This window comes from Cherax quadricarinatus, chromosome 42, assembly GCF_038502225.1.
Source record: "Cherax quadricarinatus isolate ZL_2023a chromosome 42, ASM3850222v1, whole genome shotgun sequence".
NCBI lineage: Eukaryota > Metazoa > Arthropoda > Malacostraca > Decapoda > Parastacidae > Cherax > Cherax quadricarinatus.
Genome location: NC_091333.1, coordinates 456,000 through 479,641, shown reverse-complemented (window position 1 = coordinate 479,641; position 23,642 = coordinate 456,000). Strand labels below are relative to the sequence as shown.

At 41.4% G+C, this 23,642-nt stretch overlaps 2 protein-coding genes across 6 annotated transcripts in view; one reads left to right on the top strand and one right to left on the bottom strand.

The window, feature by feature from the left end:
* Window positions 1-10,399, bottom strand: part of LOC128695563 (arylsulfatase H) — a 29,827-nt gene extending 19,428 nt beyond the window's left edge. The window contains exon 1 of one of the 2 annotated variants that reach the window (XM_070093182.1): window positions 10,245-10,399. The gene's annotated coding sequence lies outside the window, so the exon portion shown is untranslated. The remainder of the gene's footprint in view (window positions 1-10,244) is intronic. The other variant, XM_053786251.2, reaches the window with a different exon arrangement.
* Window positions 10,400-15,216: 4,817 nt separating this feature from the next.
* The window catches only part of Arl6IP1 (ADP-ribosylation factor-like 6 interacting protein 1), a 74,010-nt gene continuing 65,584 nt past the window's right edge, over window positions 15,217-23,642 (top strand). For 2 of the 4 annotated variants that reach the window (XR_011393061.1, XR_011393062.1), the window contains exons 1-3: window positions 15,591-15,736; window positions 16,832-16,965; window positions 19,896-19,983. Coding sequence is in view for 2 of the 4 variants with exons in the window: in XM_070093181.1 (XP_069949282.1) it covers window positions 15,686-15,736; window positions 16,832-16,965; window positions 19,896-19,983 (273 nt within the window). In the remaining 2 variants the exon portion in view is untranslated. Of the gene's footprint in view, window positions 15,499-15,590; window positions 15,737-16,831; window positions 16,966-19,895; window positions 19,984-23,642 lie in introns of those variants that run through there. The other 2 variants (XM_053786250.2, XM_070093181.1) reach the window with 2 other exon arrangements.

Here is a 23,642-nt window from a genome sequence, read left to right as displayed (position 1 = left end):
TGTTAACCTTTTGGGGCCTAGTTCCTAGGCCTTTTGTGTATCCATATGCTCTTGCGCTACCGTCCACAGGATGGATATGGGGTGCACAATAAACTAGCCACTTCGGTTTTACCTGGAGTTTGTTGGTAATCCCCCTTATGTATGCTGGGAGGCAGTTGAACAGTCTCGGGCCCCTGACACTTATTGTATGGTCTCTTAACGTGCTAGTGACACCCCTGCTTTTCATTGTTTACCTGGAGTTTACCTGGAGAGAGTTTCGGGGGTCAACGCCCCCGCGGCCCGGTCTGTGACCAGGCCTCCTGGTGGATCAGCGCCTGATCAACCAGGCTGTTGCTGCTGGCTGCACGCAAACCAACGTACGAGCCACAGCCCGGCTGATCAGGAACTGACTTTAGTTGCTTGTCCAGTGCCAGCTTGAAGACTGCCAGGGGTCTGTTGGTAATCCCCCTTATGTGTGCTGGGAGGCAGTTGAACAGTCTCGGGCCCCTGACACTTATTGTATGGTCTCTTAACGTGCTAGTGACACCCCTGCTTTTCATTGGGGGGATGGTGCATCGTCTGCCAAGTCTTTTGCTTTCGTAGTGAGTGATTTTCGTGTGCAAGTTCGGTACTAGTCCCTGTAGGATTTTCCACGTGTATATAATCATGTATCTCTCCCGCCTGCATTCCAGGGAATACAGGTTTAGGAACCTCAAGCGCTCCCAGTAATTGAGGCGTTTTATCTCCGTTATGCGCGCCGTGAAGGTTCTCTGTACATTTTCTAGGTCAGCAATTTCACCTGCCTTGAAAGGTGCTGTTAGTGTGCAGCAATATTCCAGCCTAGATAGAACAAGTGACCTGAAGAGTGTCATCATGGGCTTGGCCTCCCTAGTTTTGAAGGTTCTCATTATCCATCCTGTCATTTTTCTAGCAGATGCGATTGATACAATGTTATGGTCCTTGAAGGTGAGATCCTCCGACATGATCACTCCCAGGTCTTTGACGTTGGTGTTTCGCTCTATTTTGTGGCCAGAATTTGTTTTGTACTCTGATGAAGATTTAATTTCCTCGTGTTTACCATATCTGAGTAATTGAAATTTCTCATCGTTGAACTTCATATTGTTTTCTGCAGCCCACTGAAAGATTTGGTTGATGTCTGCCTGGAGCCTTGCAGTGTCTGCAATGGAGGACACTGTCATGCAGATTCGGGTGTCATCTGCAAAGGAAGACACGGTGCTGTGGCTGACATCCTTGTCTATGTCGGATATGAGGATGAGGAACAAGATGGGAGCGAGTACTGTGCCTTGTGGAACAGAGCTTTTCACCGTAGCTACCTCGGACTTTACTCTGTTGACGACTACTCTCTGTGTTCTGTTAGTGAGGAAATTATAGATCCATCGACCGACTTTTTCTGTTATTCCTTTAGCACGCATTTTGTGCGCTATTACGCCATGGTCACACTTGTCGAAGGCTTTTGCAAAGTCTGTATATATTACATCTGCATTCTTTTTGTCTTCTAGTGCATCTAGGACCTTGTCGTAGTGATCCAATAGTCGAGACAGACAGGAGCGACCTGTTCTAAACCCATGTTGCCCTGGGTTGTGTAACTGATGGGTTTCTAGATGGGTGGTGATCTTGCTTCTTAGGACCCTTTCAAAGATTTTTATGATATGGGATGTTAGTGCTATCGGTCTGTAGTTCTTTGCTGTTGCTTTACTGCCCCCTTTGTGGAGTGTTGCTATGTCTGTTGTTTTTAGTAACTGTGGGACGACCCCCGTGTCCATGCTCCCTCTCCATGGGATGGAAAAGGCTCGTGATAGGGGCTTCTTGCAGTTCTTGATGAACACGGAGTTCCATGAGTCTGGCCCTGGGGCAGAGTGCATGGGCATGTCATTTATCGCCTGTTCGAAGTCATTTGGCGTCAGGATAACATCGGATAGGCTTGTGTTAACCAAATTCTGTGGCTCTCTCTGTGGCAAAATCTAAAAAAAATCGGTATTATCCACCACCTCCCTGGCGCCCAGATCCGGCCGATGTTTGCTTCATGCGACTACCTACCTCTAAGCGTCTCTGCAGTCAAGACACCCTGAGCTATCATGGTGAGACAAGCATGACACTGGCAGAGGAACGCACATATGCTGAATATTTCACAGATGGTTCTGTCGACCCTGACAAGAGAGCAGCAGCTGGCATGTACCACAATGGTCACACGCAAGGCTGACGACTCCCTGACCACTGCACGGTCCTTCAAGCTGAGCTGGTGGTGATTCAGCAGGCATTGACACATGCCCTGTGACATCGGCTTCGACCTGTCATACATGTTGACTCCACCTCTGCAATCAATGCTCTCTCCCATCCCCATAATTATTATTTTTTATAATTATAATCATGGGGAGCGCTAAACCCGTAGGATTATACAGCGCATGTGGGGGGATGGAAGGTATTCAGGTTCAATTCAGGATCAAGAGTCCCTCACCAACGTCAAGGAACCTCCCTTGAGGGGCTCCCATCCCCAACCACAGGACAATGTTCACCTTGTCACATCGATTCTGAGCATAATTACACCCTTAGAGGCTCAGGGTAACAGAGCCACACTGTACTGGATCCCCAGCCATGCTGGCATCCGGGGAAGTGAGGCGGCAGATGATGCGGCCAAGGCAGCCATAGATTATCCATATGTTGGGATTACCGTCCCCATCAGCCTACGCCAGACCAAACTGGTGGCCGCCAAAACAATGAAACTTATGAGGGAGGTCCTAGGTGGTACCCCATGTCAGCAGTGGTACTGAGCAGCGACTCAGGGAGAACCCCCCATATGATAGAAGCTGGTCCTGAGCGCAGTGTACCGCCATCCATCGGCGTCGTTTGAGCTTTCCCACAGTCAAGATGATGGTAGACAAGGAAGAGGAGATGCGCCAGCACGTTGTCCAGCGCCCCCTAACACTATCTCTTGGAGTGCCAGGTTACTGAGACACTCCGTAGTTAACTAGCATTGACGTCCCCTCCTAAACAATGCTAAAAGTCTATCAGTACTTAACTACAACATCAGGTCCTTAAGCAAACACTATGATGACCTCCTGGCACTCCTTGAATCACTAAAGACACCCTTCTCCTGCATTATTCTTACTGAGACCTGGCTTAAGCAGGACACAATAGATATCTACCCTCTACCAGGATACACAGCAATTCACAACTGCAGACCAAACCAAGTTGGGGGTGGTATTGCAATCTATTACTTTAACCAATTATCTTGTATTAGCACCACTTGCTTTAGTGATGAATATGGGGAATACATTTTTGCTAATTTTACTGTAAAAAACCTTAAGACACCTATAACAATCGGTGCCATTTACCGGATACCTCACACAAACATCCCAAATTTCAGTGAGAAATTAAAGTCACTAATAACAAACAGACAACTGAATAAGCACCACCTTCTCTTAGCTGGAGACTTCAACATCAACCTTGGCTTACTAGATGATCAGCCTGTAACTGATTTCATCAACAATATGAACAACACACTTCTCATACCAACAATAACTAAACCAATCAGGCTCACTGAGACAAGTGCAACCATAATAGACCACATATGGACCAATATACTAGCCCCCCTTAAATCAGGGATAATCACAGATAGCACTACAGACCACTACCCTACCTTCCTCCTGACAAACATTAGTAAACCACCACTTGAATACAACAAAGTCTCATTTAGACTCCATGACGAGGCCTCAATAAGCAAGTTCACAGCTGACCTAGAGATTGTTGACTGGCCTACAGAATTCTCCAAGGCCAATGGTATTGATGACTGGACAGACATTTTTCTTAACAAATTACTTAGACTATACAACAAACATTGTCCTATAAAAACGAAACAGATCACAAACAAACGGCTTGGTTGCCCATGGCTAACCAGCACTATTCTGAAATCCATTGACAAGAAACACCAATATGAAAAGCAATATAGACAGGGCTTAATACACAAAGATATTCTTAAACACTATTCATCAGGTCTCACCAAAGTAATAAAGAAAGCCAAATAACTATACTACTCCAGTAGATTCACAGACACTAGAGGAGATATAAAAAAGACCTGGAAAACACTCTCTCAGATTCTAGGGACCCACAAACTGAAAAAAAACAAGAATATTGTCCTAACTAAACCTAATGAAACACCACTACATCCCACTGACACAGCTAACAAGATAAACGACTTCTTCTCAACCATAGGATCTAATCTCGCCAATAAAATCCCACATACCAATGCCCATGCCGGGGACTACCTAGATGGGAATTTCCCAAATTCCTTCTATCTTGCACCAACTGAGCCCTCGGAAGTCACCGAGATTATAAAGTCACTTAAAAACAACTCAGGGAATCTGTCTAATGTCCCACCATTACTGTACAAGCGAGTGGCCCATATCCTTTCGCATGCTATTTCATTACTTTTTAACAAGTCACTAGAAACTAGCACCTTCCCGAAACTACTCAAGATGGCAAGGGTTACACCAATACATAAAGGTGGTGACCCTACAGACTTAAACAACTATAGGCCAATATCAAACTTACCATTGCTATCCAAAATCTTTGAGAAACTCGTGCACAGGAGACTATATTCATTTATAACAGCACAAAACATACTCAACCCCTGCCAATTTGGATTCAGGAAAAATAAAAGCACTAATGATGCAATCATAAAAATGCTAGATCTGCTTTACACAGCATTGGAAAATAAGGAATATCCACTAGGAATTTTTATTGACCTAAGAAAAGCTTTTGACACAGTAGACCACGACATCCTACTCCACAAACTTGACCATTACGGTATAAGAGGCCATGCGCTTGCTTATTTCCAATCTTACCTTACTAATAGGTATCAGTATGTCACCATTAAAGACACAGCATCAACAACACGGCCACTTGATACTGGAGTTCCGCAGGGAAGTGTCCTTGGTCCCCTGCTCTTCCTCATATACATCAATGATCTTCCAAACGTATCCCAACACCTGAAACCCATTCTCTTTGCTGACGACACGACTTATGTCATCTCTCACCCTAATCTTGCCACCCTCAACACCATTGTTAACGAGGAGCTGATCAAAATATCGACTTGGATGACAGCCAATAAACTTACGCTTAACACTGACAAAACCTACTATATTATGTTTGGTAGTAGAGCAGGAGATGCACAAATTAACATTAAGATCGACAACACTCTAATTACCAGACATAATGAGGGCAAATTCCTAGGCCTATACCTTGACAACAACCTGAATTTCAGCATCCATATCCTGGAGTTTACCTGGAGAGAGTTTCGGGGGTCAACGCCCCCGCGGCCCGGTCTGTGACCAGGCCTCCTGGTGGATCAGCGCCTGATCAACCAGGCTGTTGCTGCTGGCTGCACGCAAACCAACGTACGAGCCACAGCCCGGCTGATCAGGAACTGACTTTAGGTGCTTGTCCAGTGCCAGCTTGAAGACTGCCAGGGGTCTGTTGGTAATCCCCCTTATGTGTGCTGGGAGGCAGTTGAACAGTCTCGGGCCCCTGACACTTATTGTATGGTCTCTTAACGTGCTAGTGACACCCCTGCTTTTCATTGGGGGGATGGTGCATCGTCTGCCAAGTCTTTTGCTTTCGTAGTGAGTGATTTTCGTGTGCAAGTTCGGTACTAGTCCCTCTAGGATTTTCCAGGTGTATATAATCATGTATCTCTCCCTCCTGCGTTCCAGGGAATACAGGTTTAGAAACCTCAAGCGCTCCCAGTAATTGAGGTGTTTTATCTCCGTTATGCGCGCCGTGAAAGTTCTCTGTACATTTTCTAGGTCGGCAATTTCACCTGCCTTGAAAGGTGCTGTTAGAGTGCAGCAATATTCCAGCCTAGATAGAACAAGTGACCTGAAGAGTGTCATCATGGGCTTGGCCTCCCTAGTTTTGAAGGTTCTCATTATCCATCCTGTCATTTTTCTAGCAGATGCGATTGATGCAATGTTATGGTCCTTGAAGGTGAGATCCTCCGACATAATCACTCCCAGGTCTTTGACGTTGGTGTTTCGCTCTATTTCGTGGCCAGAATTTGTTTTGTACTCTGATGAAGATTTAATTTCCTCATGTTTACCATATCTGAGTAATTGAAATTTCTCATCGTTGAACTTCATATTGTTTTCTGCAGCCCACTGAAAGATTTGGTTGATGTCCGCCTGGAGCCTTGCAGTGTCTGCAATGGAAGACACTGTCATGCAGATTCGGGTGTCATCTGCAAAGGAAGACACGGTGCTGTGGCTGACATCCTTGTCTATGTCGGATATGAGGATGAGGAACAAGATGGGAGCTAGTACTGTGCCTTGTGGAACAGAGCTTTTCACCGTAGCTGCCTCGGACTTTACTCTGTTGACGACTACTCTCTGTGTTCTGTTAGTGAGGAAATTTTAGATCCATCGACCGACTTTTCCTGTTATTCCTTTAGCGCGCATTTTGTGCGCTATTACGCCATGGTCACACTTGTCGAAGGCTTTTGCAAAGTCTGTATATATTACATCTGCATTCTTTTTGTCTTCTAGTGCATTTAGGACCTTGTCGTAGTGATCCAGTAGCTGAGACAGACAGGAGCGACCTGTTCTAAACCCATGTTGCCCTGGGTTGTGTAACTGATGGGTTTCTAGATGGGTGGTGATCTTGCTTCTTAGGACCCTTTCAAAGATTTTTATGATATGGGATGTTAGTGCTATTGGTCTGTAGTTCTTTGCTGTTGCTTTACTGCCCCCTTTGTGGAGTGGGGCTATGTCTGTTGTTTTTAGTAACTGAGGGACGACCCCCGTGTCCATGCTCCCTCTCCATAGGATGGAAAAGGCTCGTGATAGGGGCTTCTTGCAGTTCTTGATGAACACAGAGTTCCATGAGTCTGGCCCTGGGGCAGAGTGCATGGGCATGTCATTTATCGCCTGTTCGAAGTCATTTGGCGTCAGGATAACATCGGATAGGCTTGTGTTAATCAAATTTTGTGGCTCTCTCATAAAAAATTCATTTTGATCTTCGACTCTCAGTCTGGTTAGCGGCTTGCTAAAAACTGAGTCATACTGGGACTTGAGTAGCTCACTCATTTCCTTGCTGTCATCTGTGTAGGACCCATCCAACACATAACCAAAAAAGTATCCAAAACGGTTGGGATCCTCTCCGAGATACGATACTAAGTGCCGCAAAATGCCCTTCTCACACTATACCACTCACTTATTTATCCATACCTCACCTATGCTATTTGTGCTTGGGGATCTACTGCAGCAACACACCTAAAGCCAATAATAACCCAACAAAAAGCTGCAGTAAGAATAATCACTAAATCCCATCCCTGGCAACACCCCCCCCCCCACTCTTCATAGATCTAAACTTACTCCCTGTTCAGTACATCCACACTTACTACTGTGCAATCTACATCTACAGGACCTTAAACTCCAATATCAACCTTGACCTAAAACGCTTTCTTGATAGTTGTGACAGAACCCACAGGCATAACACCAGACACAAACATCTCTACGACATTCCCCGTGTCCGACTAAACCTTTACAAAAATTCAATGTATGTCAAAGGCCCTAAAATCTGGAACACCCACCTGAGAACTCTAGAACTGCAGACACATTCATCACCTTCAAAACTACCATTAGAAAACATCTTATCTCCCTGATAAACCCCATCAACTAACTACACGAATACCACCTGGTGGTTCACACACTCACTCACCCATTTGACCATAAACAGAAATATTAATCTCAATCTTAAAATAATGAATCCTATGATACTCGAATACTGAAACTATGTACTGTGCCAAAACAAAAGCATTCACATTGCTAAACTCACAAACTAGTATTTAGTCACTTAGCCATAATACCAACTTACCTCATAATTTGTAATATTTTAAAATAAAGAATTAAACTAAGTCTGGCCGACATGCCTAGCCATGCTAGGCGTTCTAGTGGTACACTCTGTAATCATTATTTAACTACATGTAAACCACACAACAACCAAATTCTGTAAATTCAACATTGTAATCTTTATAGAGAATAAACTTTGAATTTGAATTTGAAAAAGACCCAGAGAGAACTGCGGCTACCCTAGTGTACCATGGAGTGAACGCCCCAGACACGCTGTTACTCGTGATAACAACATATCCTCCTCCTCGTTAGTGTCCACGATTAGGAGTGGATTTGTGTGCATATTCATAAGTATACCTCTGAATGTACATATGTGTATAGTGCGTCCAGCATGCACATGTAAATCACCTAAAACCCCTAATAACCCAGGAAAAGGCAGCAGTAAGAATGATAACAAATTCCCACTCCCGCTAGCATACTCCACCAATTTTCAGAAGTCTGAATCTGCTCATCATTAAGAACATCCATACTTATTCATGTGCCTACTATATACACAGAACAATACACGCAAATATAAACCCTCCACTCAAACTTCTCACCAACCTAAACAGGACACATGACCACAACACAAGGCACAGATCTCTTTTTGATATACCTCGTGCCCATATCACACTGTGTAAAAACTCTATGCACATAAAGGGCCCCAAAATATGGAATTCATTACCAGAAGATATTAAAGTAACCCGGTCTGAAAATCGATTTCAGACTTTTCTCAAAAGCCACTTAATCACCCTAGACTAAATGCTAAATTCTCAGTACACACATACTTACCTATGTACTCCCACATCATAACTTCAACAATCACTTTGAACCTTTTATCCATTGTTGACAGGAATATAACTGAATCATTGTTTTCACAAAAAGCATTTTTGAATATATGTATATATCTTTTGTCTTATACAAATTTTGATTCACTTATAATTAATAATCTACTGTACAACTATGAAATAATTACTATCCTACTGTACAACTAGGATATAATCCTTAGTGTTAAGTAGCCTGTAAGTCAATAATGTTAAGTTGGCCCATTACAAAAATTCAATGTATTTCAAAGGACCTAAAGTCTGGAACACCCTACCTGAAAATTCTAGAACTGCAGACGTATTCATCACTTTCAAAACTACAGTTAGAAAACATCTTATCTCCCTGATCCACCCCGACAACTAACTACATGATAACCACCTGGTGGTTCACAGTTACACTCACTCACCCACTGACTATAACCCCAGAAATGCTAATCTTAAAATAATAAATCCTAACTAGTCATAAGTTTGCCTATGATACTCCAATATAGACACCTTGTATTGTGCCAAAACAAAAGCATTCACATTGCTAAACTCACAAATTATGATGTAGTCACTTAGCCTTAATACTATAATCTGTAAGGATTTAATGTTAAGAATTAATCTAAGCCTGCTCGAAATGCCTAGCCATGCTAGGTGTCCGAGTGGCCCCCTCTGTAATTAGTATTTTATAACATGTAAACCACACAATACCCAAAACCTGTAAACCCCACATTGTAACCATTATAGAGAATAAACTTGAATTAAATTGAATTGAATGCCTAGGCATAATGGAGGCTCTCCTTGCATTGCAACCCACTATTGTAAATACAAAATCTCAATGTACTGTTTGCAAAGACATAAAATAAATAAAATAAATAAAATAAAATAAAATGAAATAAATTCAATGTTCATGTTACAGACGGCGTTGTCGCTTATGAGACGCGCCAGATGAAATGTCCAGAACAGTGCTTGAGCAGCCAATGCTGCAACATTGCAAAGCCCTTTCTCCTTCGGGAGCCAGGGACGAGTCTTCGCAAGATTAAGACCCGTCAGCATGACTCACGAAATCGTAATGGCACGATTGCAAGCAAACCCCATCCGTGGTATGGTTTATTAAGACCCGTGCCAGGACCCCGGCCTTGGCGAACGTTATACGTACATACTTACATACATGCCTGTGCTCCAGAATCTTTACGACTACGGTGCTCTTCACATCAACTCCAAGCCTGATGGACTGATTATCTCATCTTTTGTATATAGTTCTACTGTCTTCCATTCATCTCCTTGAATTTGTATTGATAAAGCCACTGGATGGCGAAACGTCTACAATAAAGATACAAATGTTCATATCCAAGTGTTACAAATGTGTCTCATTTATCAAGGCTTCAGAATCACTGATTCCCGGAACCATCAACAGGTAGTGTTATTGTTAATTAATAGACAGTATTGCCTGCTGTTAATTAACAGACAGTATTACCTGCTGTTAATTAATAGACAGTATTATCTGCTGTTAATTAATAGACAGTATTACCTGCTGTTAATTAATAAACAGTATTACCTGCTGTGATATCTGACGCTGAACCACGAAGCAATGTCCGCTTCTGGAAGTGCACAGGATGCACCTTCCTCCACCAAGATACAAAACACTTAGGGACTGAGTACACACATCAATGCCTGTCATTGGTTGGATGCTGGTGGAATAGTACCCGTGACTATCTTATCTTGAATTCTTTGTGATAAGGGCATCGCATTCATGAAGATACCCTAGTTGCTACTCATGGCACATATCTAAATGACAGGAGTCTAAAGCGACTTTGTTCTGTGACCTTCAATTATCTCTGTACATCCACAGTAACAGCTGACTAATTTTAACTACAGGCTTTTCAGAAAGTGACGCACTCCTGAACAGTATATTACATAACAAATGCCAAGGCATGATAGTAGCTCTCTTTGCACTACACATCAATGTAAACCCTTCACTGTAAGCTACCTATGTAAATATATTTCTTAAAATATGTCAGCCACATTGTAAACTTGCAAGGGAATGAGGAATTTGAATATGCTGGTCATCGTGATGTTGAAACGTGTACTTGACGAATAGTTTTGTTCTCATAATTTGCTCTCATTGAATGCTATCTACTGCATGACCAATGTTGACAGATCAATGCATTGGTTTCTGTAATATGTGAGCCAGACCTAAACTTATGTACCTCCCCTGAAAAATCATTATTGGCTGTTTATCTCTCAAATATAGTGCAAAACTCTATGGGTCTCACCAATCTAGTTTCATCTGGTTGGCCTTATATATGAAGAACGTTGAGTATTTACAACTGTGTCTCCTCCACACTGTCTCCTCCACAGTGTCCACACTGTCTCCTCCACACTGTGTCCACACTGTCTCCTCCACACTGTGTCCACACTGTCTCCACAGTCTCTTGACGAAATGACTTTTCCATAGGGGTTCTTGAGATGTGATGATGACTAAGTATAAGATTAGATTTGAAAAGAAATAAGGAACTTGCAATTATAACTTGGAAGTAGGATATTATTATACACTGAGATAGGATTAAGTGTATAGATAGCTGAGATAGGATTAAGTGTATAGATAGCTGAGATAGGATTAAGTTGAAGATTGAGACACTAATGCAATATATGGGAATCTTTATTAAGGAAACGTTTCACCACACAGTGGCTTCATCAGTCTCATACAAAGCAGAGAGGGGTAAGGAGAGGAGGAGTTTGAGGTAATCAGTCTCTCGGCCTGGAATCGATGTGTTCAGTCCATCACTCTTGTGGTTTTCAAAACCATTTATTACATCTGTCAGACACTGCAACATCATGGGAACTTGATACAAGGAATTCTTCAATACTTGTCCAACCTTTCGACGAAGATCTACTTACACTAGTGGATGATTCCACTGTGATCCCGTCTCCTCCTGCTTCCACCCACCTGACTACAGTATATAAGCCACTTCTTCTGCCATATGCTGTACTTTCTACAAGAGTGATGAACTGAACACATCGATTCCAGGCTGAGGGACTGATTACGTCAAAGTCCTTCTCTCCTTACCCCTCTCTGCGTTGTAATGGACTGATGAAGCCACTATGCGGAGAAATGTTTCATTCATAAAGATTCCCACATGTTGCATAAGTGTCTCAGTCTTCAACTTGTCGGTTTTCAAAACCGTTTATCACATAGGATTAATCACCCACAACTAAATAAATACTGAATAATTGTATCACATAAATGTTTAACCTGTGACCCTATCAAACTTTGTTTTTTTTAATTACATTACCTAACAGAATACTCCATTCTGACAGGGTCAACAGGAAAGGTGGTGGAGTAGCGATGTATGTCAGAGACAATTTAAATTGTTGTGTTAGACAAGATATTAAATTAGAAGCGTCAGCCACTGAATCTGTTTGGTTACAGCTTCTCGAGGGCCGAGAAAAACTAATTTTGGGTGTGATTTACAGGGCCCCAAATCTTGATAGGGAGTGCAGTAAACTTCTATGGGACGAAATTCGTAAGGCATCTACATACGAAAATGTTGTGCTAATGGGAGATTTCAACTATAGACAGATTGACTGGAGCAATTTGACAGGAAATTTAGAGTCGGGTGACTTTCTTGATACGATCCAGGATTGTTTTTTAAAACAGTTTGTGACAGAGCCAACTAGGGGAAATAACCTCCTTGACTTGGTTCTTGCCAGTAGGGAAACACTAATTAATAATCTTGAGGTTAATGATGAGCTTGGGGAGAGTGATCACAAATCACTCAGTTTTAACATATCATGGAATTCCCCTAATAATGGCAATCAAGTCTCCGTCCCTGACTTTCGCTTGGCTGATTTCATAGGACTGAAAAATTACTTAGGTGGGCTGAACTGGAATGACCTGACTAGGGGTCAGGTAGGTGGTGATGGTTGCCGATATGATGCTTTCCAGGGCATAGTTCTAGCTGCTCAGTCAAATTATGTTCCAAATAGGGAAATCAGATCAAACAAAAATGATCCTAAATGGATGAACAATAGATTAAAATATCTGATTGGTCAAAAGAGAGGCATATATAGGCAAATCAAAAGAGGAGAGGGGCAATTAAGAAATCGATATATTCAGTTAAAGAGAGAAATAAAAAAGGGAATTAGAAAAGCAAATAGAGATTATGAGGTTAAAGTTGCAAGAGAATCGAAGACTAACCCAAAAGGATTCTTTCAGGTATACAGAAGTAAGATCAGGGACAAGATAGGCCCACTCAAAAGTTCCTCGGGTCAGCTCACTGACAGTGATAAGGAAATGTGTAGAATTTTTAACACATACTTCCTCTCAGTTTTTACACAGGAGGATACCAGCGATATTCCAGTAATGATAAATTATGTAGAACAGGACGATAATAAACTGTGCACTATTAGGGTCACAAGTGACATGGTCCTTAGGCAAATAGATAAATTAAAACCTAACAAATCCCCAGGCCCTGATGAACTGTATGCAAGGGTTCTAAAGGAATGTAAAGAGGAGCTTAGCACACCTTTGGCTAATCTTTTCAACATATCACTACAAACTGGCATGGTGCCAGATAAGTGGAAAATGGCAAATGTGATACCTATTTTCAAAACAGGTGACAGGTCCTTAGCTTCGAACTATAGACCAATAAGCCGAACCTCCATAGTGGGAAAATTTATGGAATCAATAATTGCCGAGGCAGTTCGTAGCCACCTTGAAAAGCATAAATTAATCAACGAATCTCAGCATGGTTTTACAAAGGGGCGTTCCTGCCTTACGAATTTATTAACTTTTTTCACTAAGGTATTTGAGGAGGTAGATCATGGTAATGAATATGATATTGTGTATATGGACTTCAGTAAGGCTTTTGACAGGGTCCCACATCAGAGACTATTGAGGAAAATTAAAGCACATGGAATAGGAGGAGAAATTTTTTCCTGGATAGAGGCATGGTTGACAAATAGGCAGCAGAGAGTTTGCATAAATGGGGAGAAATCAGAGTGGGGAAGCGTCACGAGCGGTGTTCCACAGGGGTCAGTGTTGGGCCCCCTGCTGTTCACAATCTACATAAACGACATAGATGAGGGCATAAAGAGCGACATCGGCAAGTTTGCCGATGACACCAAAATAGGCCGTCGAATTCATTCTGACGAGGACATTCGAGCACTCCAGGAAGATTTGAATAGACTGATGCAGTGGTCGGAGAAGTGGCAGATGCAGTTTAATATAGACAAATGCAAAGTTCTAAATGTTGGACAGGACAATAACCATGCCACATATAAACTAAATAATGTAGATCTTAATATTACGGATTGCGAAAAAGATTTAGGAGTTCTGGTTAGCAGTAATCTGAAACCAAGACAACAGTGCATAAGTGTTCGCAATAAAGCTAATAGAATCCTTGGCTTCATATCAAGAAGCATAAATAATAGGAGTCCTCAGGTTGTTCTTCAACTCTATACATCCTTGGTTAGGCCTCATTTAGATTATGCTGCACAGTTTTGGTCACCGTATTACAGAATGGATATAAATTCTCTGGAAAATGTACAAAGGAGGATGACAAAGATGATCCCATGTATCAGAAACCTTCCCTATGAGGATAGACTAAGGGCCCTGAAACTGCACTCTCTAGAAAGACGTAGAATTAGGGGGGATATGATTGAGGTTTATAAGTGGAAGACAGGAATAAATAAAGGGGATGTAAATAGTGTGCTGAAAATATCTAGCCTAGACAGGACTCGCAGCAATGGTTTTAAGTTGGAAAAATTCAGATTCAGGAGGGATATAGGAAAGTACTGGTTTGGTAATAGAGTTGTGGATGAGTGGAACAAACTCCCAAGTACCGTTATAGAGGCCAGAACGTTGTGTAGCTTTAAAAATAGGTTGGATAAATACATGAGTAGATGTGGGTGGGTGTGAGTTGGACCTGATAGCTTGTGCTAACAGGTCGGTTGCCGTGTTCCTCCCTTAAGTCAATGTGACCTGACCTGACTAGGTTGGGTGCATTGGCTTAAGCCGGTAGGGACTTGGACCTGCCTCGCATGGGCCAGTAGGCCTTCTGCAGTGTTCCTTCGTTCTTCTTCTTATGAATGCACAGCAACTCAGTAACTGACCATATGACCTGTCTTTGAAATACTCATTTGTGCTTAATTGTCATCTGTTTACAATAATGTTTTACCACTGAATATATCATTGCTTAGTTAATCTTAAGTTAATTTTAAGCCTGCCCATAATGCTCTGCATACAAGGGGCTTTTGGCATTTTACACTTAACCACTGTATTTCTTTGCATCTATGTATCATGTCCAAATTAATAGTAAATAAATAAATAAATAAATAAAAGTGTATAGACAGAGGGTGTTTGCAATTTGTGATGACTGTGATGTCTGACTTTTGGGGGTTACCCTAGGTAATTTATACTTAGTATGATAATTATACTTATGTGTACCTGTGCCTACATAAACTTTACTTAGTGTGGATATGAAATGCGTCTCAATATTTGAAAATAATGAGAAACAGTAATGGTGCGCAAGCGCAGGCGGGTGTGACAGCGCCACACTGGTACTAAAGGGGCTTTTCCACGCACATCTACACCCGCTTCTCTCTTCTCTCACAAATTACAATATACAGAACACTGTCATCATACCAGATGGAAGCAGCTGGGTGCCCCGAGTGTTCATAACTATCGTACCAGTAGTCGCTGGATGCTGAAACAAATATAAGTGAGAAAATAGAGATTGTGGAGTTGGTACAAAAGTCTCTCAGGAAACTCTTGTAAACAAACTACAATGGATGTGATGCAAGATCAAGTGAGTACAACTGTTGCAGCCTTTGTTGCTCCACCACCTCACACTACCTTACCTACCTACACTTATTAATAGAAAAAGAAAGCACATGCTAACGGTTGTACTCCTGAGTCACACACAGTTTAATACCTGTATTATGCACCCCATACCCATCCTGTGGGCAGTAGTCAAAGAATTATAGAGGTACATAATGGGTCCAGGAACTAGACCCCAAAGTTTTGGTAGCAGAACAAGTTACAAGGTAATGAACTCCAAGTAGATCTGGTCACAATCAGTATGATTCAAGTGTGACCTATGACTGCTGGGTATCAGCAGAGCTGAACTGCCAATGTATCAGTAATGTAGTAGTGGTGTAGTATGGGCACCCCTTGTGTTGGGTTGCCATTGATGCAAAGAGTTGTGATGCCCTGAGTATTTTGCTTTTCTGATCCCACTTTTTGTTACATAGTTTTTTTTTTTAGTTAAAATTAATGCCAATATAATTTTCTTACATAATTTTGTTTATTTCATTGAGCACAGCCACACTTCTCACCCTCCCTTTCCCCCATACACCCTAATTTTCTACGTAAAATTACTTTTTCTTTAAATTGCTCACAATTTTCTTAATGCCAATACTTTTTCTTTTTTTATATATATTGCTTTCTTTTTATTTCTGGCTCTTCTAGTGCCATATTGCTTCACCCCAGAAGCTGACTTTGGCTTGGGAGGAGGAATAGAGGATCCGTAAAGAAATAATCTACGCTGCTTGACTTTCTTGGGTTATGTGTTAGTATTCTGAAGAACATCTTAACGATATGACTCAACGTATATGAGGAACTAAGAATAATTTAATAAAACATAATTTTTAATGGTTTCATCAGCAGTTGCTTCTTATTAGACAGCCTCACCTCCTCTCTTATTGTGAATTTGATTATAGTTAACTACATAAGAAATCATACTTAATAGTCTATGTCTAACTCTTAATAGTATTTATGCACTAAGATTAGTTTACCTGAAATGCATTGCATACTGGTGGCTTTCTTTTGTGCCTACCAATGTTTTATTACATATAAACTACATTATTTTGTACTGAATAAAAGAAAGAAAATTGTATTTGTGTAAAAGTTTCTTTTTGATTTTAGGGCTCAGACTGCCCAGTCCAGTTAATGTTGCTGTAGGCTTGAGAATTGATTTTCTTGCACTGTTAATTGAACGAGTACTGCTGATGCCACTCTTGTACTGTTCCAGTATAATAATGAAACAGATGCATATTTAGATTCATAAAACAGCAGCATATAGGGCTTTTGTAGTATTTACGGTAATTACAAATGGTTTTATAATTTTCTCTTGCTTTCAGGACCGCCGTGTTAAAACACTGCGGCGTGAGCTGGAAGGCTGGCGCGAGGTGCTGTGTTTCATGCACTCGCTACTCATATGGGAAAAACACTATTATCCATTTATATCTATATCAGCAGTCACAACACTGTTTCTGTAAGACAATACTGATGATCTTGATGATTTTCTGTACGTTTCTAAACCTTAAATATTATTATATAACATTTAGTTGTGTGAGGAGGATCTGAAAACTCATATGATATACAGTATTGCAAGCAGAATAAAAGCTTTTATACCATCAGTGGGGCAATTGAGACCAAAAATATTAAAAGTTATTCACGTGTTAACATAGGCATTGGACATGTCCTGTCTAAGGGCAATGTGTGGTGTAAATATTATGCAGAGAATTTGGAGTGTGGAAATTAGGTGTGGAGTTACTAAAAGTATTAGAGGGCTGAAGAGGGGTTGTTGAGGTGGTTTGGTCATTTAGAGAGAATGGATCAAAGTAGAATGACTTGGAGAGCATAGAAATCTGTAGGGGAAGGAAGGCGGGGTAGGGGTCGTCCTCGAAAAGGGAGGGAGGGGGTAAAGGAGGTTTCATGGGCAAGGGGTTTGGACTCCCAGCAATCACATGTGAGCATGTTAGACAGGAGTGAATGGAAATGAATGGTTTTTGGGACCTGACGAGCTGTTCGATTGTGAGCAGGGTAATATTTTGTGAAGGGATTCAGGGAAACCAGTGAGCCGGAGTTGAGTCCTGGAAATGGGAAGTACATTACATGACATTACACATCCCTGTCTAAGACCTACTTTTACCAGGAAGTAATCTCCCTCTCTCCTACACGCCCTAAATGCAGATGTATTCAAAATAAATTAATGTATTGTAAAAACTAATAAAGTTTTGAAATGTACATACACGAGAAAATGCAACCTAATTCCCTTATACTTATTTTATTATCACACTGGCCGATTCCCACCAAGGCAGGGTGGCCCAAAAAAGAAAAACTTCCACCATCATTCACTCCATCACTGTCTTGCCAGAAGGGTGCTTTACACTACAGTTTTTAAACTGCAACATTAACACCCCTCCTTCAGAGTGCAGGCACTGTACTTCCCATCTCCAGGACTCAAGTCCGGCCTGCCGGTTTCCCTGAACCCCTTCATAAATGTTACTGTGCTCACACTCCAACAGCACGTCAAGTATTAAAAACCATTTGTCTCCATTCACTCCTATCAAACACGCTCACGCATGCCTGCTGGAAGTCCAAGCCCCTCGCACACAAAACCTCCTTTACCCCCTCCCTCCAACCTTTCCTAGGCCGACCCCTACCCGCCTTCCTTCCACTACAGACTGATACACTCTTGAAGTCACTCTGTTTCGCTCCATTCTCTCTACACATGTCTGAACCACCTCAACAACCCTTCCTCAGCCCTCTGGACAACAGTTTTGGTAATCCCGCACCTCCTCCTAACTTCCAAACTACGAATTTTCTGCATTATATTCACACCACACATTGCCCTCAGACATGACATCTCCACTGCCTCCAGCTTTCTCCTCGCTGCAACATTCATCACCCATGCTTCACACCCATATAAGTGCGTTGGTAAAACTATACTCTCATACATTCCCCTCTTTGCCTCCAAGGACATAGTTCTTTGTCTCCACAGACTTCTAAGTGCACCACTTACCCTTTTCCCCTCATCAATTCTGTGATTCACCTCATCTTTCATAGACCCATCCGCTGACACGTCCACTCCCAAATATCTGAATACATTCACCTCCTCCATGCTCTCTCCCTCCAATCTGATATCCAATCTTTCATCACCTAATCTTTTTGTTATCCTCATTACCTTACTCTTTCCTGTATTCACTTTTAATTTTCTTCTTTTGCACACCCTACCAAATTCATCCACCAATCTCTGCAACTTCTCTTCAGAATCTCCCAAGAGCACAGTGTCATCAGCAAAGAGCAACTGTGACAACTCCCACTTTATGTGTGATTCTTTATCTTTTAACTCCACGCCTCTTGCCAAGACCCTCACATTTACTTCTCTTACAACCCCATCTATAAATATATTAAACAACCACGATGACATCACACATCCTTGTCTAAGGCCTACTTTTACTGGGAAATAATTTCCCTCTTTCCTACATACTCTAACTTGAGCCTCACTATCCTCGTAAAAACTCTTCACTGCTTTCAGTAACCTACCTCCTACACCATACACCTGCAACATGTGCCACATTGCCCCCCTATCCATCCTGTCATACGCCTTTTCCAAATCCATAAATGCCACAAAGACCTCTTTAGCCTTATCTAAATACTGTTCACTTTTATGTTTCACTGTAAACACCTGGTCCACACATCCCCTACCTTTCCTAAAGCCTCCTTGTTCATCTGCTATCCTATTCTCCGTCTTACTCTTAATTCTTTCAATAATAACTCTACCATACACTTTACTAGGTATACTCAACAGACTTAGCCCCCTATAATTTTTGCACTCTCTTTTGTCCCCTTTGCGTTTATACAAAGGAACTATGCATGCTCTCTGCCAATCCCTAGGTACCTTACCCTCTTCCATACATTTATTAAATAATTGCACCAACCACTCCAAAACTATATCCCCACCTGCTTTTAACATTTCTATCTTTATCCCATCAATCCCGGCTGCCTTACCCCCTTTCATTTTACCTACTGCCTCACGAACTTCCCCCACACTCACAACTGGCTCTTCCTCACTCCTACAAGATGTTATTCCTCCTTGCCCTATACACGAAATCACAGCTTCCCTATCTTCATCAACATTTAGCAATTCCTCAAAATATTCCCTCCATCTTCCCAATACCTCTAACTCTCCATTTAATAACTCTCCTCTCCTATTTTTAACTGACAAATTCATTTGATCTCTAGGCTTCCTTAACTTGTCAATCTCACTCCAAAACTTTTTCTTATTTACATGTACATATAAATAAAGCATGGAAATTAATAATTTTTTAGTCCGATGTTTTGGTCTGGATATAAACTGTTTACGTTAGATAAAACATAATGTAAATACCATTTGTAATATATACGTATTTTTTACAGTTCAATATGGTATATAGAGCCTTCAATGCTGACCTTATTCTCAGTGATGGGCATCACAGTAACCCTCTGTGATTATTTGGTACCACAGGTTAGTTTAGGAAGAATATGTCTGGCATTGTATGTTCGTGAGTACATGAATGGGACAACACCTGTGCTTTCACATTTTTATATATTTTTTATATAGTTTTCAGTAGTTGTTGCATGTAAAATCTTATCTTGAAGTCTAGTTCACTTGAAACTATAATTAAAATATGCTTTTGGAAAAAGTACATCTTGCTACCATTTTTACACGGCTTATGCAGTTTAGTTGTTTGTGTCTTCCCTGTTGTTGGTTTGTGCCCTGTTGCTGGTGAAAGGCTCTTAATCCGAATCATCCTCAGATCAAACCTGATTGCCTCCCATTCCCCAGGCTTTGATCCCAACTGGTTTAGTTCTTTCTCTTCAATGTAATAATAATAATAATAATAATAATAATAATAATAATATATAAAACTGGGATACTTGAATGTGCATGGATGACAAGAAACAGATGATTGCTGATGTTATGAATGAAAAGAAGTTGGATGTCCTGGCCCTAAGCGAAACAAAGCTGAAGGGGGTAGGGGAGTTTCGGTGGGGGGAAATAAATGGGATTAAATCTGGAGTATCTGAGAGAGTTAGAGCAAAGGAAGGGGTAGCAGTAATGTTGAAGGATGAGTTATGGAAGGAGAAAAGAGAATATGAATGTGTAAATTTAAGAATTATGTGGATTAAAGTGAAGGTTGGATGCGAAAAGTGGGTCATAATAAGCGTGTATGCACCTGGAGAAGAGAGGAATGTAGAGGAGAGAGAGAGATTTTGGGAGATGTTAAGTGAATATATAGGAGCCTTTGAACCAAGTGAGAGAGTAATTGTGGTAGGGGATCTGAATGCTAAAGTAGGAGAAACTTTTAGAGAGGGTGTGGTAGGTAAGTTTGGGGTGCCAGGTGTAAATGATAATGGGAGCCCTTTGATTGAAATTTGTATAGAAAGGGGTTTAGTTATAGGTAATACATATTTTAAAAAAAAGAGGATAAATAAGTATACAAGATATGATGTAGGGCGAAATGACAGTAGTTTGTTGGATTATGTATTGGTAGATAAAAGACTATTGAGTAGACTTCAGGATGTACATGTTTATAGAGGGGCCACAGGTATGTCAGATCACTTTCTAGTTGTAGCTACACTGAGAGTAAAACGTAGATGGGATACAAGGAGAATAGAAGCATCAGGGAAGAGACAGGTGAAGGTTTATAAACTAAAAGAGGAGGTAGTTAGGGTAAGATATAAACAGCTATTGGAGGATAGATGGGCTAATGAGAGCATAGGCAATGGGGTCGAAGAGGTATGGGGTAGGTTTAAAAATGTAGTGTTAGAGTGTTCAGCAGAAGTTTGTGGTTACAGGAAAGTGGGTGCGGGAGGGAAGAGGAGCGATTAGTGGAATGATGATGTAAAGAGAGTAGTAAGGGAGAAAAAGTTAGCATAAGAGAAGTTTTTACAAAGTAGAAGTGATGCAAGGAGGAAAGAGTATAGGGAGAAAAAGAGAGAGGTTAAGAGAGTGGTGAAGCAATGTAAAAAGAGCAAATGAGAGAGTGGGTGAGATGTTATCAACAAATTTTGTTGAAAATAAGAAAAAGTTTTGGAGTGAGATTAACAAGTTAAGGAAGCCTAGAGAACAAATGGATTTGTCAGTTAAAAATAGGAGAGGAGAGTTATTAAATGGAGAGTTAGAGGTATTGGGAAGATGGAGGGAATATTTTGAGGAATTGTTAAATGTTGATGAAGATAGGTAAGCTGTGATCTCGTGTATAGGGCAAGGAGGAATAACATCTTGTAGGAGTGAGGAAGAGCCAGTTGTGAGTGTGAGGGAAGTTCGTGAGGCAGTAGGTAAAATGAAAGGGGGTAAGGCAGCCGGGATTGATGGGATAAAGATAGAAATGTTAAAAGCAGGTGAGGATATAGTTTTGGAGTGGTTGGTGCAATTATTTAATAAATGCATGGAAGAGGGTAAGGTACCTAGGGATTGGCAGAGAGCATGCATAGTTCCTTTGTATAAAGGCAAAGGGGACAAAAGAGAGTGCAAAAATTATAGGGGGATAAGTCTGTTGAATTAAGAGTAAGATGGAGAATAGGATAGCAGATGAACAAGGAGGCTTTAGGAAAGGTAGGGGGTGTGTGGACCAGGTGTTTACAGTGAAACATATAAGTGAACAGTATTTAGATAAGGCTAAAGAGGTCTTTGTGGCATTTATGGATTTGGAAAAGGCGTATGACAGGGTGGATAGGGAGGCAATGTGGCAGATGTTGCAGGTGTATGGTGTAGGAGGTAGGTTATTGAAAGCAGTGAAGAGTTTTTACGAGGATAGTGAGGCTCAAGTTAGAGTATGTAGGAAAGAGGGAAATTATTTCCCAGTAAAAGTAGGCCTTAGACAAGGATGTGTGATGTCACCGTGGTTGTTTAATATATTTATAGATGGGGTTGTAAGAGAAGTAAATGCGAGGGTCTTGGCAAGAGGCGTGGAGTTAAAAGATAAAGAATCAAACATAAAGTGGGAGTTGCCACAGTTGCTCTTTGCTGATGACACTGTGCTCTTGGGAGATTCTGAAGAGAAGTTGGAGAGATTGGTGGATGAATTTGGTAGGGTGTGCAAAAGAAGAAAATTACAAGTGAATACAGGAAAGAGTAAGGTTATGAGGATAACAAAAAGATTAGGTGATGAAAGATTGGATATTAGATTGGAGGGAGAGAGTATGGAGGAGGTGAATGTATTCAGATATTTGGGAGTTGACGTGTCAGCGGATGGGTCTATGAAAGATGAGGTGAATCATAGAATTGATGAGGGGAAAAGGGTGAGTGGTGCACTTAGGAGTCTGTGGAGACAAAGAACTTTGTCCTTGGAGGCAAAGAGGGGAATGTATGAGAGTATAGTTTTACCAACGCTCTTATATGGGTGTGAAGCATGGGTGATGAATGTTGCAGCGAGGAGAAGGCTGGAGGCAGTGGAGATGTCATGTCTGAGGGCAATGTGTGGTGTGAATATAATGCAGAGAATTCGTAGTTTGGAAGTTAGGAGGAGGTGCGGGATTACCAAAACTGTTGTCCAGAGGGCTGAGGAAGGGTTGTTGAGGTGGTTCGGACATGTAGAGAGAATGGAACGAAACAGAATGACTTCAAGAGTGTATCAGTCTGTAGTGGAAGGAAGGCGGGGTAGGGGTCGGCCTAGGAAAGGTTGGTGGGAGGGGGTAAAGGAGGTTTTGTGTGCGAGGGGCTTGGACTTCCAGCAGGCATGAGTGAGCGTGTTTGACAGGAGTGAATGGAGACAAATGCTTTTTAATACTTGACGTGCTGTTGGAGTGTTAGCAAAGTAACATTTATGAAGGGGTTCAGGGAAACCGGCAGGCCGGACTTGAGTCCTGGAGATGGGAAGTACAGTGCCTGCACTCTGAAGGAGGGGTGTTAATGTTGCAGTTTAAAAACTGTAGTGTAAAGCACCCTTCTGGCAAGACAGTGATGGAGTGAATGATGGTGAAAGTTTTTCTTTTTCGGGCCACCCTGCCTTTGTGGGAATCGGCCAGTGTGATAATAATAATAATAATAATAATAATTAATAATAATAATAATAATAATATCTATCATTATCATCATACAGCCTCTCCTCACTAAACGATGGAGTTCCGTTCCTAAGACCACGTCAGTAAACGAATTTGTCGCTAAGTGAGGAGCATAGT